This window comes from Varanus komodoensis, unplaced genomic scaffold, assembly GCF_004798865.1.
Source record: "Varanus komodoensis strain SLA01 unplaced genomic scaffold, ASM479886v1 scaffold23, whole genome shotgun sequence".
In the NCBI taxonomy this organism is placed as follows: domain Eukaryota; kingdom Metazoa; phylum Chordata; class Lepidosauria; order Squamata; family Varanidae; genus Varanus; species Varanus komodoensis.
The window spans coordinates 13,981,934-14,001,077 of record NW_025335627.1 but is presented as its reverse complement, the minus strand read 5'-3'; the positions used below and the strand labels follow the sequence as shown (position 1 = coordinate 14,001,077).

At 43.8% G+C, this 19,144-nt stretch overlaps 1 protein-coding gene across 1 annotated transcript in view; it reads right to left on the bottom strand.

The window, feature by feature from the left end:
• The window catches only part of IKZF2 (IKAROS family zinc finger 2), a 122,171-nt gene extending 112,420 nt beyond the window's left edge, over window positions 1–9,751 (bottom strand). The window contains exons 1-3 of the mRNA XM_044431887.1: window positions 9,713–9,751; window positions 6,899–6,947; window positions 6,143–6,247 (exon numbers count right to left, since the gene is read on the bottom strand). Of these exons, the coding sequence (XP_044287822.1) occupies window positions 6,143–6,247; window positions 6,899–6,932 (139 nt within the window). The 5' untranslated portion in view covers window positions 6,933–6,947; window positions 9,713–9,751. The remainder of the gene's footprint in view (window positions 1–6,142; window positions 6,248–6,898; window positions 6,948–9,712) is intronic.
• Window positions 9,752–19,144: the final 9,393 nt, after the last annotated feature.

The window sequence follows — 19,144 nt, the reverse complement described above, 5'->3', positions numbered from 1 at the left end:
GATCTGCTAAATTGAATTGAATTTATTGCTTTTCATGTAATGTTAATGTCAATGTTAATGTTTTTGTGAATATTCATTAAATAGTGTTGTTCTGTGCTCCACATTTTCATTGTATCATTGTAATGTTTCATTTACTGTTTTTATAGAGATATATATTGAGCAGAGCTGTAAGTGTATTGGTCCGGCCCTTAACAACTGTCAAAGTTTCTCATGTGGCCCCATAGGAAAATTAATTGCCCACCCCTGGCCTAGACAGAGGCTACCACTCAAAGGAGAACTAGGCATGCATATCAGGAAAGGAAGAGGTCTGTCCAGGAACTGAGGCAAAGCACAAGCCAACACAGACAACACCAACAAGCTACAAACTACAAAACCCATTAAGAAAATCAGACCCAGAAACCAATCTGACCTAGAGAAAGATTATTTCCTGCAGTAAGAACAACCACCGGTAATGAATTGCAAAATGGTGTATGTTTGGGGGAGGGGGGTGAGAGAGAAGGAAGGAAGGAAGGAAGGAAGGAAGGAAGGAAGGAAGGAAGGAAGGAAGGTTTTCCTGACCAGGTAGGCCGGAACTAATGTGTATTCATTAGTTCATTTAACCCTAAGGAGTCTAGATGACCACTGCCTGTCTAGCAATTTTCCATCACTTGGTTTAGAGGTTGTCCATATTGGTGCAGAGAAGCTAATCACATATCCCTATCCTATCAGAAAGTTAGGGGGTGTTACATTATCTTCCCCCTTTGCCAGAGCTCTAGAGATCACTGGATTACCAAGTGCACAGCATGGGACAATCCTACTTGGTAAGTGGTTATCTGCAGTCAATATATTTTTAAGCCACTAAGATCTGTTGCTTCTACATCTGTTGAAAGAATAAGCATAGATTAGAAATGTACAAATCCAGAACTGTACATCTCTGATCTATATCTACACATTTTCTGTAGTGTCCCATGTTGAATACTTAAGAAATATTACCTTAACCAGTGAGGGTGAACTAAAATAGATGCTACTAAAACCGTATTTCCATTACAATAAAAATAGATAATGCCCAAGCTTTTTATATATTTCCAGTAAAATGTACAAGTAGCATTCAGACAACAACTGCCATTCCTTCCTGAGGAAGCAAAAACCAACAACTTCCATTCCTTGTGCTACATGACGCTAAAACTATGTAAACAGGGAAGAACATGGTTTTTCCAGTATTAAAATAATAAGATCTGGCTGGCAAATGCAACACTTCATCTGTATCTGTATTTAGAATGGTTAACACTGTTTCGTGAATTCTTTTGCCTTCACGAGTCAATCCAAGCTGGCTTTACGGCAGAATTATCTCTGATATGCCATAAGATTTCACTGTTTGGAAGCTGGAAGAGCATAAGCTTGTTACCTCCTCTAAGAACATAGGATACAATCAAATCTACCCAAGATCATCCTGAAAACATCAGCAAGCTAGTACAAGTAGGCAGAGTGGGATGGCTGGGTCACCAGCATCACACAGTCAACACCCTGTATAATGCCTGTACTGCACAGGAATTCTCCAGTCAGATCTCTAGAGAAGACAAATCTTCCATACAAGCTGCATGCTTTGTGGATGCATAAGCAGCAGAGGGCTAAAGGGCTACTACAGCTCCGTGTTCTAAAAATATATCTTTTCTAGCCCCTTGGAGGACTTTGCAGTGGTATAACCAATCCCTGATGCTACAGCACGGATTGCATGTCTCTTCTCTTCTTTTGCCTTGTGCAGCGAGAAACACACTGTAGCCTTTCCCCCACCAGGGTAGCAGCAGTGGTCCAGGACAAGGCCAGCTCAAGTATTTTGGCAGGCGAGGCAGGTGCTTAAGCCAGCGTTGCTCCGAGGGCATCAGCCATGTGACCACAGAAGGCACATCCAGGTTCTTGTACTTGGTGCAATGTTTCAGAAACTGAGAATGTGCTCCAGAAGCCTTGGGGATATCACCATGACCTATCCTGCCAAAGACAGCTAAGATTCTGGAGCCAACCGTGGGTCAAAGTTCTCATGGCTGTTAGTCAAGACTACCCAAGATTTGCTGAAATCAGAGCCATTCCAATATGTGCAACAGATGGGCATTTCATTTCAGTAAAACCAATGAGAAGCTGAAGTTTCAATCAGTATTTAAAAGAAGATGTTCAGAAGTGCCTACTGACTCTATTTGTTTAGCAGTGTTCACTTCTAACATTTTAAAATTAATCGCACACCAAATGAATAGAATCCTTTTTTTCTTAAAGGAGAACAGACTGCACAGTCTAAATAATGTTACTTATGTAGCAGGTAGTGCTTCTCTCATTAAGGAAGAGGAGATCTTGGCTTCATCTATAGTCTATGTATGTTATATGTAATTATAGATGTGGTAATGAAAAGATGAAACTGACATCTATGAAGCATGTGCCAAAAATATTTGACCTGCAACCTTTTTGGAAGCAAACCTAAAAACATTAGCAGTTTAGCCAAGTCTTACTCACTTGAAATTGCCACAGGCTAATAAATATGGGGAAAACCTCTCTCCCGAGCATGTAATTTTACTACAATTGGGTGAGAATGGTTTGTTTTGAAAGCAGTTGTTTCCCTCTCCTGTCTGGTACACACTCTGTTTACAGTACATAGAAAAGCCAAGAAAATTGCCTGTTATAGGCTTCTTCCGTGTTTCAACTGGATACAATCACAACCAGACTAGGGCAACAGATCCATTTCAAAGAACCTCTGTGCGAATTCTTCCATTACTCTTTGGAGGAATGAAATCCTGGAAAAGCAGCCAGGTCAGGGCATGAACAGGGCCAAATGAAGTAAAACAATTCCTTGTCCTGTTCCATCTCCCATTATAGTGAAGAATCAACATACCAACGTGAGCCAACATGAGCATCCTGCACATCCCTTCAGTACAGGGCAAGCATCTACAATCTACATGGAAATGAAGCAAGCACTTCTGCTGCCTGCGAGGGCAGGGTGAGTGGGTCACAGTTTACAAGCCCCATCCAGAAGCCCAGCTGCCCTAGATTGCTCTACAGCTCTGGTGGAACATCTGAGGAATTGTTCGCAGCACTGTGGCAACTCTCGGTTGCTGGTTATCCAGATGCAAATCCCAGCATGATAAAGTACCTGGCACCTTAAACAAACACCAAAAGTGCCCACCAACCATCTTTCCCGCTAGGGTCTGACTTTGTTACTTTTTGTTATAAATGTGTTACGTCAACCCACATCCATTTGGAAAACATAGGATGCATTTCAAATTGCTTGATTCCTGAATATGTGAAACCAAGAATTCTTGGATATATGAAGAGGGGTCATAGCCAGTAAGATAGGGAATTACTTAGCACACAGAAGGCTAAGTAATACCCTAATCCCCGGCATGGCTAGGAAACTGTCCTGACTGAGGCCCTCAAAAGCAGCTGCTTGATCATACTGAGCCAGATGCAGCCATCTAAGACAGCAACTTGAGGCTCAATCCTATCCCAGTTTTGACAAAGAAAAGTCCTAGGACTCCCAACAGGCCCCAGCCAGCATTCTGTACTCTGCCCAAGTACAGTTTTCCTTGGAGTCCCTCCTTCAAAGAGAAAAGACATGGGGAAAACTAAAGAGGTGCACAGCGGCCTTTGTGCTGAGTTGCTTAATAGCCCTAAGAAGCACCCAGAAGGGCTACTGCAGTGACGGCAGCAGGGGGGAGGGGGAGGGGCAGGGGGAAGCATCCTCACTAGACACCCTGTTGCAACCTCTTCGTTCATGGGGAAGGGCCCCTGTTCAGTTGCAGAGCACATGAGTGGCGCACATGAGGGCCTGGGCCTAGGATGCCTGCTGGCCAAGCAGAGAACATCCCTGCTCAAGGCCTGGCAAAGCAACTCCCAAGTTAACAATGCTGAGCCGGGCCAATCCATCATCTGACTAGGGGTAAGGCAGCTTCAGCTGTTCATGGGTTTAACTACAAATCAAGCAGCAACTAAATAACTGCATACAGGGATTGCTGTACCCATTAATTGAGCATATTTGACTCAAAATGTGTTTCAACACACGAAGCAGCCCCCTAAAAGCCTTTTTATGGAGCACATAAGTGAAGGCTGAATTAGAATAAAAACTGGAAGCCCTACTGACCCATGGAGCTGTTATCCATCCCCTCAGAGAACCACTGTGTGCCTCCATGCATATAAAAGACCCGTCCAGGGGAAAAGCTGTTGCCAGTAAACATACAGGTTATTATTTCTTAGAGCTGTAGTAACCCCACTCAGAGTTCTTTTTCTTGTCAGAAAGCTCTTTGGATAACAGAAAATAAGCTCAGTTTACTGGTTTCTCCTACAGCCTTGCCCCTCTTTCCCCCTTAAAAGGAAGCCCTTGTACTAATGCCAATAAAAAGTACTTCAAAGGAACAGTATTGCTGCTATGCATTCTACACCCTATGGGTGTGCAAAGCTAGCAAGTAAATCCCCTAATGCAGGTGTTTGGGGTTGTGGAAGATGACAATGGAAGTCTAATTGGACATCCAGTGTAGCACAGTGTTGGTCTGGGACTTGGAAGCGCCAGGTTCTAGTCCCCTACTTGGCTACAAAGTCCACTGAATAACCCTGGACCAGTCAATGACTCCACCCTAATCTACCTCACAGGATTGTTATGCGGATATACTGGAGAGGAGGAGGATTATGCAAGCTGCCTTGGGTCCCTTGCAGGAAAAAGGGCAGGATATAAATATAAAAACTAAGCAAACAAATATAAACCATTTTGGGATCTCAATCCTGAGCTTCCCGTATACAGGAAGAATTCCTACTGCTCACTATTCACAGCACAACTCAGAGGCACAAAATACTCATCCAGAGCATGCCTTTATAAAATTCATACATTTTGAAACAATCTGCAATGTATAACCATCAAATTTAAAACCAAATTAATAACAAAGCACTATTCTTGCTAGTTAAAGTGAAGAGGGTAGCAAGGTGAATGTAGTTTGAAAACATAAGGGGAGGATTTCCTAATTCCAATAAGCAAATTTTAAATTAGTAATTAAAATGGGGCAGGGATTCTTGTCTACACTATACAATGGATTTAAGTCAACAGGAGGTTTCTTTGTCATCATTAACAAAAAGAAAAAATAAAGTGAACAGTAAAGTTTTATAACTCAATAAAATGTATATCTGCATCTCTATTCCACAGGTTTGGAATTGTCTAAATGTGCTGAATTATGAGAGAGTGCCATATAAAATTCAGCCTGGAATACTAGCTACCATAATCTTTAGCAATGTGGATATAGTAATTGGATATTTCATCATAACACTCCATTTTTAAGGCCCATAAAATCTATGTTTTACTCATAATTTGCTAGAGGACAAGAGGAACAGCTGAATGAAACACCTTCCTTACATTCAGAGGTGATATGAAGATCATACGCTATTATTACAACCAATTCTTTCTTAAAGCTTCATCTTTTGAGCAGAATATTGTTTGAAGGAAAGAAAATCTAGTTATTACTTATTAAAATATTGCTATACAGCTTCTCAATTGAAATAAATTTTAGAATTTACAGGAATCCACATGCACACCCAATAAAAGTAGGAAGTTATAAAAGAAAGTTGGGAATTCTCATATTATAGGTCAGATCAACTGAATATTAGGCATTCCAACCAACAGTGAAACAATTTCTGATACTTTAATAAATACATGAATCTAATGCAATTGCAGCTGGCACACTTTTACATTCTCTGAGTACAAGTTAAAAGTAAAAACTGGTGTTACATATAACCATGAAAAAGCTGAGGCAAAGAACAATGTTTCAGAGGTGATAGAGCAATGCTAAAGAGCTTCATAAACACCTTATCCATTCAGCCCACCAAATACAGCCTTAGAATATCCTGGACTAACTTCTCACTCTTTTTGTTGCACTAAAATTCGTTGAAACACAAAAAAACCAAAAACCAAAAACCCACCACTCCAGCAAAATCTAACTTTTCCTACCTGAATCAGGTAAATGCCAGCACCTATAAGGCACTTTGGGATAACTCAGACTGGCAAGCAAGCTGAAGTTTAGATAAGACATTGACATGAACAAGAACAAATGAGTCTTGTCCCTCTCTTCTTGTATTAGCAAACCACGGAATTTGGACAAGATCGATTAGCTTGTGAGGCAAAAGGCTTTAAAAAGTTACTTACTGCTTGTCATGTGACTTGGTGAGGTATGCTGCCCATTGGGTGTGCTTGAGGTGAGGTCAATTGCCATATTGGAGTGTTCCCTTTCCGGCGAAAGTTCATGGTCACCTGTTCCATAATGGAAAATCTCTATCAGTTTTACACAGAAACATCATTTGTGCTGCTGCCAAAGATGTGCTTGCAAAGGGGTAAAATGTTTTGGTAGCTCAGTTCCAAATGTTATTAGGTTCTTTTGCAACTTAGTAAAAGGTCCTTGCTGGGGGGTGGGATGGGGGGGGGGGAGAAATAGTAACATTCTAAAAATGTAAACTTTATGGACAGAAATGGCAAAACCCTTCTCTTGGCTTGCCCAGCATGAACAAACTGATTTCATACTGCTGTTCTGGGACAAGGCAAGAAGAAGATCAAACCATGCACCCATCTGTGTCTATTTCATGCTTGGTCACTTTAGCTCCCTATATTACATAATTCACACAGAGAAGAATATGTCATCCCAAGGGAAAACATGAACAACCCTGAGAATGCTATATCCCATCCTACTTCCAGTTTCACACAGGTTGCCCCTTTCTTTTCCTTCGGGGGATATACGTTGTTTTAGAAAGCTGTCCAATATCTAGCATTAGGAGTGACCAAACCCAGGCTGATACGTAAGTAATAATTTCAATAAGGAGACTGATATATAGATAGTTTGTAAAATTCCAGTTCCCAAGAAGGAGAAAAGTCCAAGAAAGGACAAAGGAAAATAAAACCAATACTTACATGGCATGTATCCATCAGTAGCCTCTGCTTCCATAGTCAAAGTGCAGTGCTGTAAGGGAAAAAGTACACTGTCAAAGATGTCCTTGCCGTGCCAGCCATTAAACATCTGGGCTCCTAACCCAATTATCCTTTTTGTTACTGCCGATTTAAATAATGTGTGCGTAGGATAAGAGACTCTGCCTACAAGCTTTCTTTAGGTGCCCAACTCTCAAGCAACTGGAAAAGGTGAGTTTACATTCTAGAAACAAATCTGCTCTAGAAGAGGAAGATAGGAAATCACTGTTTCCCTTATCTGTCTGTCTGTCTGTCTGTCTGTCTGTCTTTCTTTCTTTCTTTCTTTCTTCCAAAAGAAGTCCTATTTGGCTCAAGTGCATTTTATTGGAAATGTCACTGTCTTATTAAGGAGCAATATTCCTAAGGCTCTGATCCTAAACTGATTTGCTAATCAGTACAACAGATGGACTGAACTGCTGAATAGGAACTTTTTGGACTAAGTTGCAAGTATTGTGAAATAACAATACTGCAAGGGTTTCTAATATCAGTTATCCTGCGGTAATTTTGACTGCAAAGCAAATAAAGGTGAACGTACTCTTCTTCAACTGACTTGCTGTAACTATTTTAAACAGGAACTAGTTCATTCTAACTTATCTAAGTTATTATCCGTGGAGTCACTTCTAAAACATGTCTAGAATAGCATGCTTTATCGCAATCCCAAAAGTTTCTTGAAGCACTTTGCTAACAAGGAGCAAGCTATTACATTCCAGAAACCCAAGAATCTGTATTGGATGACGACCACTAGCTTACCACTTGATTAAAAATAAAATAAAATGGAAAAGGTCATCAATCACCACCATATTATTTTAAGTGGAGACTTTAAAAGTGGAAAAGACCATGGCAAGACAAGAATTTAAATTTTTCCTCCCAATCCCTGGCTCCCTTTTGCCTTTAGTTTCAAAACTCTCACTACACCAAGCAGTTAAATTATTCACAATGAGCCATTTCTGTATTGATCGCCAAGTATATTTAGCCCCAGCTCCTGGAATTTCTCCATTACTTACTGGAAAACAGGCAGCTTCATTTCTTGTCTCCTAAACCACTTCCCTTCACCTCATCCCCCTCCTTTAAAAAAAATTAAATACTTTTCTCTGTGTTCCTCTTTCTGGCATACTGCAGATCAAATTCCCAAGACACTCAGTACATAACGCTTAGATTTCAACAGGCTAAGTCGCCATCAAAATGATGTTTGCATGGCTATAAAAATAACAATTACAATGATGAAGATGATATGTGAGATAGAATTTTTAGCAAACAATCCATCACACTTTTTCAAAATTACCTTATCCTCCCCCTTCTGCAGGTAACATACACGGTAAGTGGGGGGGGGGGGGAAAGTTATCTAAAGACAACCGTTAAGAGGGGTGATACTATCCCAGCCAATGAGATGGAGAGAGAAGAAAGGAAACAGGGTGGGGGAGTGAGAGGAAAGTTCTATGATTAAAATAAAGTTTGTTCACCATTTCCAGCTTCTGGTGGCAGCTTTGATGGCAGCGTCCAACCCCTCCTCCCAGCCACAAGCGAAGAGGCAGAGGGAATTATGGTGCCCCGGGATTCTAGCAAGATGGGGACGCGTTTTGAAGTGAGCCAGCCCCCTCTTCTTTTTTCCCTTCCCCGCCTCCAGAGTTCAAGGGAAGAGGAAGAAAACTTACAGGTAGGTCATTCAGAGCAAAATGATCGGTAGGGAAACAAGGTAGTAATGAAAAAGAAAGCTTCGTCTCTCCTCCCTCCACCCCTTCCCTCTCTCTCGCCCTCTCTCTCTTCAGGATGGTCTTGTTGGGAATGGCACGTACTTTCAGGAAAGATGAAGAACAAAAAGGGAGAGAGAGGTCAGCCAAAGCTACAGCAATGCGATTAACCAGACGAGAGAAAACTTGATCCACCGGTTCCTTAGGAATCGAGAGAGAAGGGGAGAAAAGTCTTGGAGGAAGAAAAAAAGGGGGGGGGGCTTGAAAGGGATGGGTCAGGGAGTTTAAAACGAAAAAGAAAACAGCAAAAAAACAAGGCCAACTTCACAAGATCCGATTTTGGCCCTGGGCAACGCTTCATTTCACCTGTGTGTTTGTATGACTGTGTTTCTTCCCGCACCCATAGCAGAACCTGTCAAAGTAATTTAAATCCTGCATTTTTAAATATAACGTGTGCCATGCCAACAAATCTTCGCGTTCAGAGAGATCTTATCATAGGTATCTGCATGCATCTTGTATAGAAGATTGTTGCAAACCGCAACTGACAAGCCCATGTCAGTTATTTAAAAAAAAAAACCCAGCGAGAGCGGATTAATCGATTAACACTCCAGAAAACAGATTTCTGCTCTTTAAAAGCATCCTTTAATCGAGCTCGCTTATTCGATCCCTTGAATCGCCCGTCCTGTATTACAGATTTTTTAGAAAAAATAAATGCACAAATAAACAAACAAGACAACCCGATCCATTCCTTCTCCTCACACAATTATAACGAGGGATTATTGGTTTAAAACTGCAACAAGTCGTTCTCATCCCAGTGCAGGAGATGCTCCATAATTACGCCGTACTCTGTCACAGACCCTCTTCTCCGCCTCCCTTCCCGTTCTAAAACTGACACACGCGCGCGCACACGCACACACACGGCACAGACACACACACACGAGACACGCAGGATCGGAGCTGGTTCGGCAGCCTCCGCACCGACCGGCAGAGCCTCTCCGCCCCCCACCCGACCCGACCCCACCGCACCCCACCCGCCGCCGCCAAGCCGAAGAAACACCCAGCAAAGATTTACCTCAGCAGCGCATGTAGTAAACCAATTCCATCTCCCTTGTTTGTTTTGTTTGTTTTGTTAATGAGGCTGCTTCCTTTCTCTCTGCCTCCCTTTCTTTTCTGTGCCTAACGATTGTGTGTTTGTGCACTGCAGTTGGTTATGGAAACTAAGGCAGTGGATCTGTAGCTAAGGGTAATCCTGTTTTTTACTTCCTCCATCTTCAGAGAGCAGGGTTAGCCTGGGACAACTGGTCAAACCCCGAGAAACCGATCCGGCAAACTCGCACGCCCGCTCGCTGGCTGGTCGGCCGGCCGGCTGCCCGCCCGGCTCGCCCGCCCGCCCGCCCGCCCGGTAGGCGGCTCAGAGGGAGCGGGCGCGGGCGCGGGCGCGGGAGGCAGACAGAGACATCGCACGCACCCGTCTCGCCCAGACGCCCCGAGCCTGGGCGAGCGCGCGAGAGATCTGGGAGCGTGTCGCCTGCGCCTGGCGGGGCCGCTCAGCAGACTCGGCAATCGATTACAGGACAAGTGTTCCGCGGCTCCCAGAGCACGCACGCAGCCTCGCGGCTCCCCAAGGCTCTTAAGGTTTCCTCACCACCCAGAGGTGCAATTCAGACGCTGGATTACTGATCCTGCTTAACGAAAGGCACCTAAAGAGATCGGCCTGTCTCTCCCTCCCTCTCTCCCTCCCGTCCTTCCTGCGGGATGAAAGCAAGCACTGCACAGCGAGACGAGACGAGACGGCGGAGACTGGGCCGGCAGCTGCGATAAAGTTTTCGGGCGCCTAGTTTTGGTTTTCTGGTCGCAGGGGTTTTGAGTCAGGTGCTCCTTCTGTTTAACATCATTTTTTCTCCAGGCATTAAAAAAGATTCGGTATGTGTGTTGCGTGGAAATTAGTACTGCCTTCGTCTGTTTGAAATCTCCAGCCGATGGAAGATGTACGAGATCTTGCAAGGCAGAGAATAAGAAAGTCGGATCTTGGATGAAATATGTGCTTGCAGAATGCCTTTTCTGGCCATATTCCAGGGGCATGCATGTTTGCTGATCAAAGGAAAGGCATTCTGCACATGTTCAGAGGCACCCTCCTTTGATAACCACTCATGTTCCTCTACCAACAAGTGGTTCTCAAAGAAGTCTCAGGGTGGAGCCACAGCTACCTTTGTACTACAATACCTTGCATGTTAACTGAGAAGAGCATTCCATTGTGTTTAATAGGACTTATTCCCAGGAAAGGGTGCATACAATTGCAACCACAGCATCTGTTCTTTCGTGGGAAACAAGGATTCTGCTTATGGAAGCACTGCTTAATTGACTGTTAGAGTAATCTCATCCATCCTAGTAAAGTGGTTTCAGGGAAATTTGCACTTTCTTCAAACAGATCGGCAAAAAGAAGAATTTTATGGCCTACCTCACAGGGTTGGTACCAAAGCCCAAATTCTAAGCACGCTTACTTGGAAGCAGGTCAGTGGAGCTTACTTCAAGTTCAACGTGGTTAGGATGTAGAGACAGGAAAATGAAATGTTGAAACTAATTTAATACTTTGAATCATGAGAAAAAACAGACTATAAGTCTATTTTCAGAAAGTCAAAGAATCTTTCATACTGAAATATGCTCAGAAGAATTTATTTCAAGATTATCTTTTGCTAATTGTGAAGTCAATATTCTCCAGGTATTTTCCAACTGCTTAGATGCTTGCCAGAAATTTGATAATTGGATTTAACACCTAACAAGACTTCAATTATTTGATCTCTGATCATTGATACTTGCCAATATTTACTAAATGACCAGGAAAGACATCTAGGGCACAATACTATGTTGTTTAGACAGAAGAAAAATTCCTACAACTCCCAGGGCTTTCCTCCTTCTAAACATAACATAAGATGGCGCCCTTCGGGAGCAATCCTATGGCCCTAAATATTGTTTGAGGGGCCATATGGTACTGGCCCCTCAAACTCCTTCACAGTGGGAAACAGTGCCCAAAACTCAAAAACAAGGGTTGGGTATCTGGCCCCTTCATTGCAGGCACAGAAAGAACCATGCTGGCTGCCTCCTGGAACCCTCAAAGAGACCCTAAAGAGGAGGGGAAATTGGCTATTTTGGTGTGTAGGGAGGGGAGGACATTGGACTAAGCTCAGCACTTGAGGCTGCAAACCAACGCCCTCCACTGCAGATGCAAGGAGGGTGCCACTGCAGATGGCTGCCACTGCTGCTGCAATCTCTGTCACTGTGTGCATCACATATTTTGCCCAGACAGCTATTTTTACCTGTGAAGATGAAACACTGGGAAGTAAAGAAGGCTGGGGCAAAGACTGGATGAAGTCAAAGCCATTGCCACCAGCCTCCTGCCTCCCTGCCCCCAGCACACCCCTTTCCCTACACTTTGAAGCACAGCTGTGCTCTTGGAGAGGCAGCCAGTAGGATCTTGTGGCATCGGCTCCAAGGTGACAGAGTGGGACGGGGGCTCAGCATTCACAGTCCCAGCTCAGAGGCCTTAGGACCCTGGAGCTCAGGCTCTGAATAATCCTACAGCTTCCAGACCGAGTTGGGAGGCCAAGGGAGTGTGCCCTAAGATGAACCTAAGTGTCTGAAGCATTTCAATTAAAATATGCCATGTTGAAAATAGACATTTCCATTATGAATGTATAATAAATGAGTAACTGTTTTGTATTCAATATCTTAAAAAGAAAATGGAAAATCATGCTAATCTTTTCAGCAAATCATGCAGCTATATGCAGAAACAAATTTGAATTAAATTGAAGAAGAAAGTTGTGAATTCTGAAAGCATCTGCTGAACTAAGCAGAAGGTAGATTGGCAAATGTTTGGGACTTCAGCTCCCAAAAATCCTCTGCCAGCATGACCACAGCCAGCAATGTTAGAAGCTGAAATGAAGATTTCTGGAAATCTACTTTCTGCCCTTCCTTGCTCTGTCTGAAGAAATGGTCCGAAGCAAATCAGGGCCTTGACATGCAGCGTGTGGAGAGCAGACTGTATGAGGTTCATGGTCACCTGATGACCATTTTCTCTGTGTGCCAAGATGTATTTCAACAACAACAACACAGCAGCACTTGCAGCAACAATAATGGTTTATTGATTTGTATCTGTCAGTATAAATAAGGTGATGCACATTTTATGCAAACAAGTGTCTTCTCTTGTCCTCTTCTTCGGTGATGGACTTCCTCATGAAGATCTTAGACATCTGGCAGAGAGATCCTATAACCCCTAGGCAGCATCTAGAGGGACATAGAGTTCTTTGGGTTCCTAGTTCTGAGCAGGAAAGCATTTCCGCATCGTGCTGGGGAGGCATGCCCCCATTTCCCCCCTCAGCTGCTGCAGAAAGAACCATGTCAGCTGCCTCTTCAAGGCCCATGGACCAAAGTCTCCTGGTGGGGCTCCAGCTTCCTTCCCTTCTGAGCTGAAGCACCATAGCTGGATGGCCCAAATCAGCCTCCATGCGTCTCCCACCCTGCACAGTTTGCCCATCACCTTCCTGGTTTGCAGGCTTGCAAGCATCCTCACTTGTCTGCACTGTAAAGAACTTAAACCTTGTCCTTGAGCTGGAGAATTGGACTCTCTGCAGTTTATTCTCTGCACTGGACAGTGTAGAGCTATATAATGCTTAATCTGTGCATTATTCCTTTTCCCCTACATTACACTTTTCTTATAAAGTATTCCCTTTTATGTTTATATGCAGCAGTATCAATAAAAAGACCTATAAAGGATATAATGAGCTTCTTGAATATTTGCGGGATCTGTCCTCTTAATGTTTAAGAGGATGCTATACATGGCAGCAATTGTTTTCCATTACCATAACCAACAATTTTCATTCAAGCCATGTGCAGCATGGAAAAACAGGCACCTGATGCAGCTGGGATTGGTGACTGACTGATGTCAGTGTCGGAAGGTGTATGACATTCTACCTTTCCAGTTGCAGTATGGACTTCTGAGAGGAAACCATTCTCTGCACTTCCCACTGTGTGCAGGCGAGCTTCCCTCTTGTGAAAGAAAGCAGGGAAGCCTTGGTTCATGTGGGGATCTGAGCTCATCATCAGAGCAAACAGATCAAGCCAAGAGGAGCAGAACTGCTCAAACAGTCAGTGATGGAGAGTTTGCTTATTACAGGGCAACCCATGAAGGGCGTATTTCTGCGGCTGCAGTTTCCAAATGGCTTACACCAAGCCCTCAAATCTCTCCAGTCTGGCTACAGCAGAAACTCCATTTTAGGCGTCAGTGGAGGGACCCATTGAAAGGGCTTTTCCTTGAGAAATTCACAGCTGAGCTGCAAACAAACAGTATGTTTGAATAAACAGTTGTGGTTATTTGTTGTGCTCAGAGATACATTTTTCTGATGAATAATTATACTTGAATTAAAGTTTTGTTATGTTCTCAATTGCTCACACTTTGGAGTGAGTACAGTTTTTGCTGAAAGTGCAGCACTTCCCAAGTGGGGAAAATACATTTTGCCCTTCCAAAGCACTTACCAGAAGATGGGAAGGGATGCTGTCATGCTTCCTGACATTTGCCTCTGTACCAGAACTGGTCACCTGAGAATCCCAATTAACTCCCCCTTCCTTCTGCCAAGACAGCTCCACATCTCATCACAGTTTGCATCCTTTGAATTGGCGGCTGCCAAGACCTGACCTGTTCAGGATGCAACATTTCCCCACATCACTGTAGCATCAAATGATGCAGCAAGTGAACTGGTCGTGCAAGCATTGAAGCTACCTTTCAGGAAAAAATGTGGCAACCCTAATGTGGATCAGGACCATTGGTAAACTTAAGCTTAATATGTTAATAGTCATGTAAATTCACATTGGAAATGCATGCTTTCTCTTAAGTTTCCCAAGTCTCACCAGTGCATGGTTTCACCAAGCAGTGACACCATTACATGTGGACTTTGAGGTAGGAGGCTGAGGCTTCACAGCCTGGATCCCCCTGTATCCCCCAAATAACTTGGGAGTGTGGGTGGCAGATGATGGGGATGGCAGGTAGCCAAGGAGCCCTGCAAAACAAATCACTGTACCAGCCAAGCTCCAGCTTTCTCCATTCCCCCGTCTCCTAGAATGCCTGTGAGGAGCTCAGGGATATTCAGAGGGAATTGCAATGGTGGGTGGCTGATGCTGCAGCTGATACACTGCTGTCAGCTGCCCAAATGTTTCTGACGAAAGAAAGGAAGGTGAAAAGGAAGGAAGGAAGGAGACCCAGTTCCTGTTGTTGTTACATGCCCCTGACATACAGCAACCCTGTGGAAGAGTCCCCTCCAAAATGTCCTGACCTTGATAGCCCTGCTCAGCTCTTGGAAACTCAGGCTGTGGCTTCCATCAACAGCACCTTCTCCGACTGGAGGGAGGTAACTAGTGGGGTGCCACAGGGTTCAGTCCTGGGCCCGGGGCTCCTCAGCCTCTTTATTAATGATTTAGATGAGCAAGTACAAGGAAAGATAATTAAATTTGCAGATGATACAAAACTGGGTAGTAAACACCCTCGCAGACAAAATGAAGATCCAGGTTGAACAGAAGAGCTTGGAGGAATTTTGTCCATCGGGTTGTGATGGGTCAGGCAGGACTTTGCGACTAAACAACAATAGTTCTTCTATCTAGTCCATTTTTTGCTAATTTGCTTATCAAATGTCATGGGGCACTGGGATGAAGAAAGTGGAGAGGCAAGGGTGGCAGTGTGTGTGTGTATTTCCCTTGCACGTAAGAAGAAACAAAATCCAGGCAAAAGGAACGAAATCCAGTAGCATTTCCCTTGGCTCAGTGAAGCAGGAAGAACACAGCAAAATATGTGGCTACCCTTCTCTTGCTCCTCTGTTTCCAGCTGTACGGCAAAGTAAAAGTGAAGCCATATCCAGATGCTGCAGAAGAGGTGGGTGTATTTCCACTGCCCTTTTACTTTCCATGTGGAAATAGATGTGAACAGGTAACTGGTGACCACACACATCGGTTTTGTTAAATACAAGGTTCCCTGCTGCCAGGCCCTCAGCATGTAAGGGAGGGATGGCAGAAGCCACTCCCTGACAGTGATGGGGTGGATGCCTGGTGGGAGTCACCATTCACACACGCACTGCAATACAAGGTCTGCCCGGGACAAGACCAGCTGTTCTGATTAGCTTCCTACATGCAGGTTGTAGGAACACACTTCTTGCCCTCGGTCCTCTTCTGGGACATTAGAATGATGAATTCTGTATCCTTGATGTTACAATGATTAGCTTTGGCCAGCGAAACCATTCAATATAGATGGCTTATGTTTAGAAATGGGGGATTGTAACTGAATCTTTAAATAGGTCTTTAAGATTACCCAGAGATCTTAAAATAAATCTTTAGTAAACAAGGAACTGATGTTGAATACATTTAACTTTGAATGATCATGTGGGAATCCCTTGCAGACTTTGAACCCAGTGCTTTTACCAATAGAACATAACAACTGCACAGTATTTTTGTGAAAAGGTGTGCTACTAAAGTGAAAGCTCATGATCTCTCCTCTATCCCAAAAAGTACTCCATAAGCTTACTGGAATATACTAATACATCCAAATAGAACAACTCAGAATCTGGCAATAGTGCATATTTGCAAGATATTTCAAATGGTAGCAATAGCAACAACGCATTTCTTGATGCCAGCTTTGGAAAATATGTTCATCTTGGACCTGCGATAAAGCAAAAAATATTGGATTAAAATACACAAATGGCTTGAGGGAAGTTACAAAAACCCCTAATATTTAAACCTGAAGTTTTCTTATTAGGCATTGTACCTGATGAAGTTGATAATCAAGCAATGTATTTGATTCTACATGTAATTACTGTGGCAAGGATTGCATTTGCGCAGCATTGGAAAAGTGAAGAACCACCTACTGATGAACTGATTTTAAAAAAGATCTTGGACTGTGCTGAAATGGACAGATTGACTGTCTCTGAAGGAGAAAGAAGATACAGACTTGTATCAAACTTGGAATTCCTTTGATTACTGGCTAGAGAAATGGGACTATGCATATATTTAAATATGTTTATGGATTACCATAAAAAGAAAAAGTTTGGGGGGCTGTTAGTTTTGTTAGAAGAAAATAACAATAAAACTTTTTTTTTTAAAGGAAAATATGTTCACCTTAAAGCAGGGGCTTTCCGAAAATATTCAGTAAGGGATGGGATGTCAATTCTGATTAGTTTTATGGAAAATGAACTTTATAAAAAGAAAAGTTTTCATTGGAAGAAAACAGGAAGACATTGTTCAGGTCATATAGCTATTAAAGATATTAGCCCACATTCTTTGAAATCTTCGTGTTAATTTTCACTGTGAACCATTGGATTCATTTAATGTGGTACTGTGGCTGAAGAAGATGCTTGTTTGTTATGAACTGGCATCATGAAGCTAAATTTACTTTTAATTGTTGTTGTTAGTCTCAAAGTCGTGTTCGACAACATTCCTCCAGGACTTCCTGTCCTCCACCATCCCCTGGAGTCCACTTAAGCTCACGCCGATTGCTTCAGTGACTCCGTCCAGCCACCTCATCCTCTGCCGTCCCCTTCTTCTTTTGCCATCAATTGTTCCCAGCATTAGGCTCTTCTCCAGGGAGTCCTTCCTTCTCATTAGGTGGCCAAAGTATTTGAGTTTCATCCTCAGTATCTGGCCTTCTAAAGAGCAGTCAGGGTTGATCTCCTCTAGGACTGACCGGTTGAATCTCCTTGCAGACCAAGGGACTCGCAGGAGTCTCCTCCAGCACCACAATTCAAAGGCCTCAATTCTTCGGTGTTCAGCCTTCCTTATGGTCCAACTTTCATAGACATACATTGCAACTGGGAAAACCATGGCCTTGACTATACACACTTTTGTTGCCAGGGTGATGTCTCTGCTTTTTAGTATGCTGTCTAGATTCGCCATAGCTTTCCTCCCCAGGAGCAAGTGTCTTTTCATTTCTTGACTGCAGTCCGCGTCTGTGGTCTTGGAGCCCAGGAAAATAAAATCTGTTACTACCTCCATTTCTTCCCCATCTATTTGCCAGGAAGTGAGAGGACCGGATGCCATGATCTTAGTTTTCTTAATGCTGAGTTTCAAGCCAACTTTTGCGCTCTCCTCCTTCACCCACATCAAGAGGCTCTTAGTTCCTCTTCACTTTCTGCCATTAGAGTGGTATCATCTGCATATCTGAGGTTGCTGATATTTCTCCCAGCAATCTGAATTCCAACTGGTGATTCATCTAGGCCCACCTTTCGCATGATGTGCTCTGCATATAAGTTAAATAGGCAGGGCGACAGTATACAGCCTTGCTGTAGTCCTCTCTCAATTTTGAACCAATCAGTGGTTCTGTCTCCAGTTCTACTGTTGCTTCTTGACCCGCATATAGGTTTCTCAAGAGACAAATAAGATGGTCTGGTACACCCATTTCTTTAAGAACTTGCCACAATTTGTTGTGATCCACACAATCAAAGGCTTTAGCATAGTCAATGAAGCAGAAGTAGATGGTTTTCTGGAACTCCCTAGCTTTCTCCATGATCCAGCGTATGTTGGCAATTTGATCTCTAGTTCCTCTCCCACTTCGAAATCCTGCCTGTGCTTCTGGTAGTTCTCAGTCCACATACTGTTGGAGCCCAGCTTGTAGGATTTTGAGCATCACTTTGCTAGCATGTGAAATGAAACATAGAAACAGAGTGAGTCAGAAGGGGTCTCCCAGGCCATCTAGTCTGACCTCCGGCACTGGCCGGCTCCGCTCACGACATGCCCACCATGTGGACGTCCAGCCTATCCTTGAACACCCACACCGATGGGGCCTCAACCACCTCTCGTGGAAGCCCATTCCACACCCTTGGGGTCCTGACTGTCAGGAATGCTTCCTGGGATCCAAACAAGACCTTGGTTCCCTGAGCTTTGCTCCATTGGAGCGCGTTCTGCCTTCCTCTGCAGGGGAGAACAGGTCTCTACCCATCTCCGTGTGACATCCCCTCACATACCTGCATGTCGCCAGCAGATCCCCTCTGAGTCTCCTCTTCTCCAGGCTGAAGAGACCCAGTTCCCTCAGTCTTGCCTCATACCCCATCCCCTGCAAACCGGCCACCAACCTTGTGGCCCTACGCTGCACTGACTCCAACCTGGCTATATCCTTTCTGTAATGAGGGGCCCAAAACTGAACACAATACTCCAGTTGCGGGCACACTAGAGCCATGTGGAGTGGTAGTGATACCTCTCTTGATCTAGAAGCCACACTTCTGGCAATGCAACCAAGGGTGGCATTTGCCCTCTTGACCACCGTATCACACTGCTGACTCATGTTTAGCCTGCAGTCAACTAGTACCCCGAGGTCCCTTTCACAAGTGCTGTTCTCCAGCCACTTGTCACCTAACCTGTACTTATGACAGCTATTCCTATGCTCCAAGTGCAAGACCTTGCACTTATCCACCTTGAACGCCATCCTGTTGTCTCCTGCCCACTTCCATAGTCTGTCCAGATCCTTTTGGATCTGGAG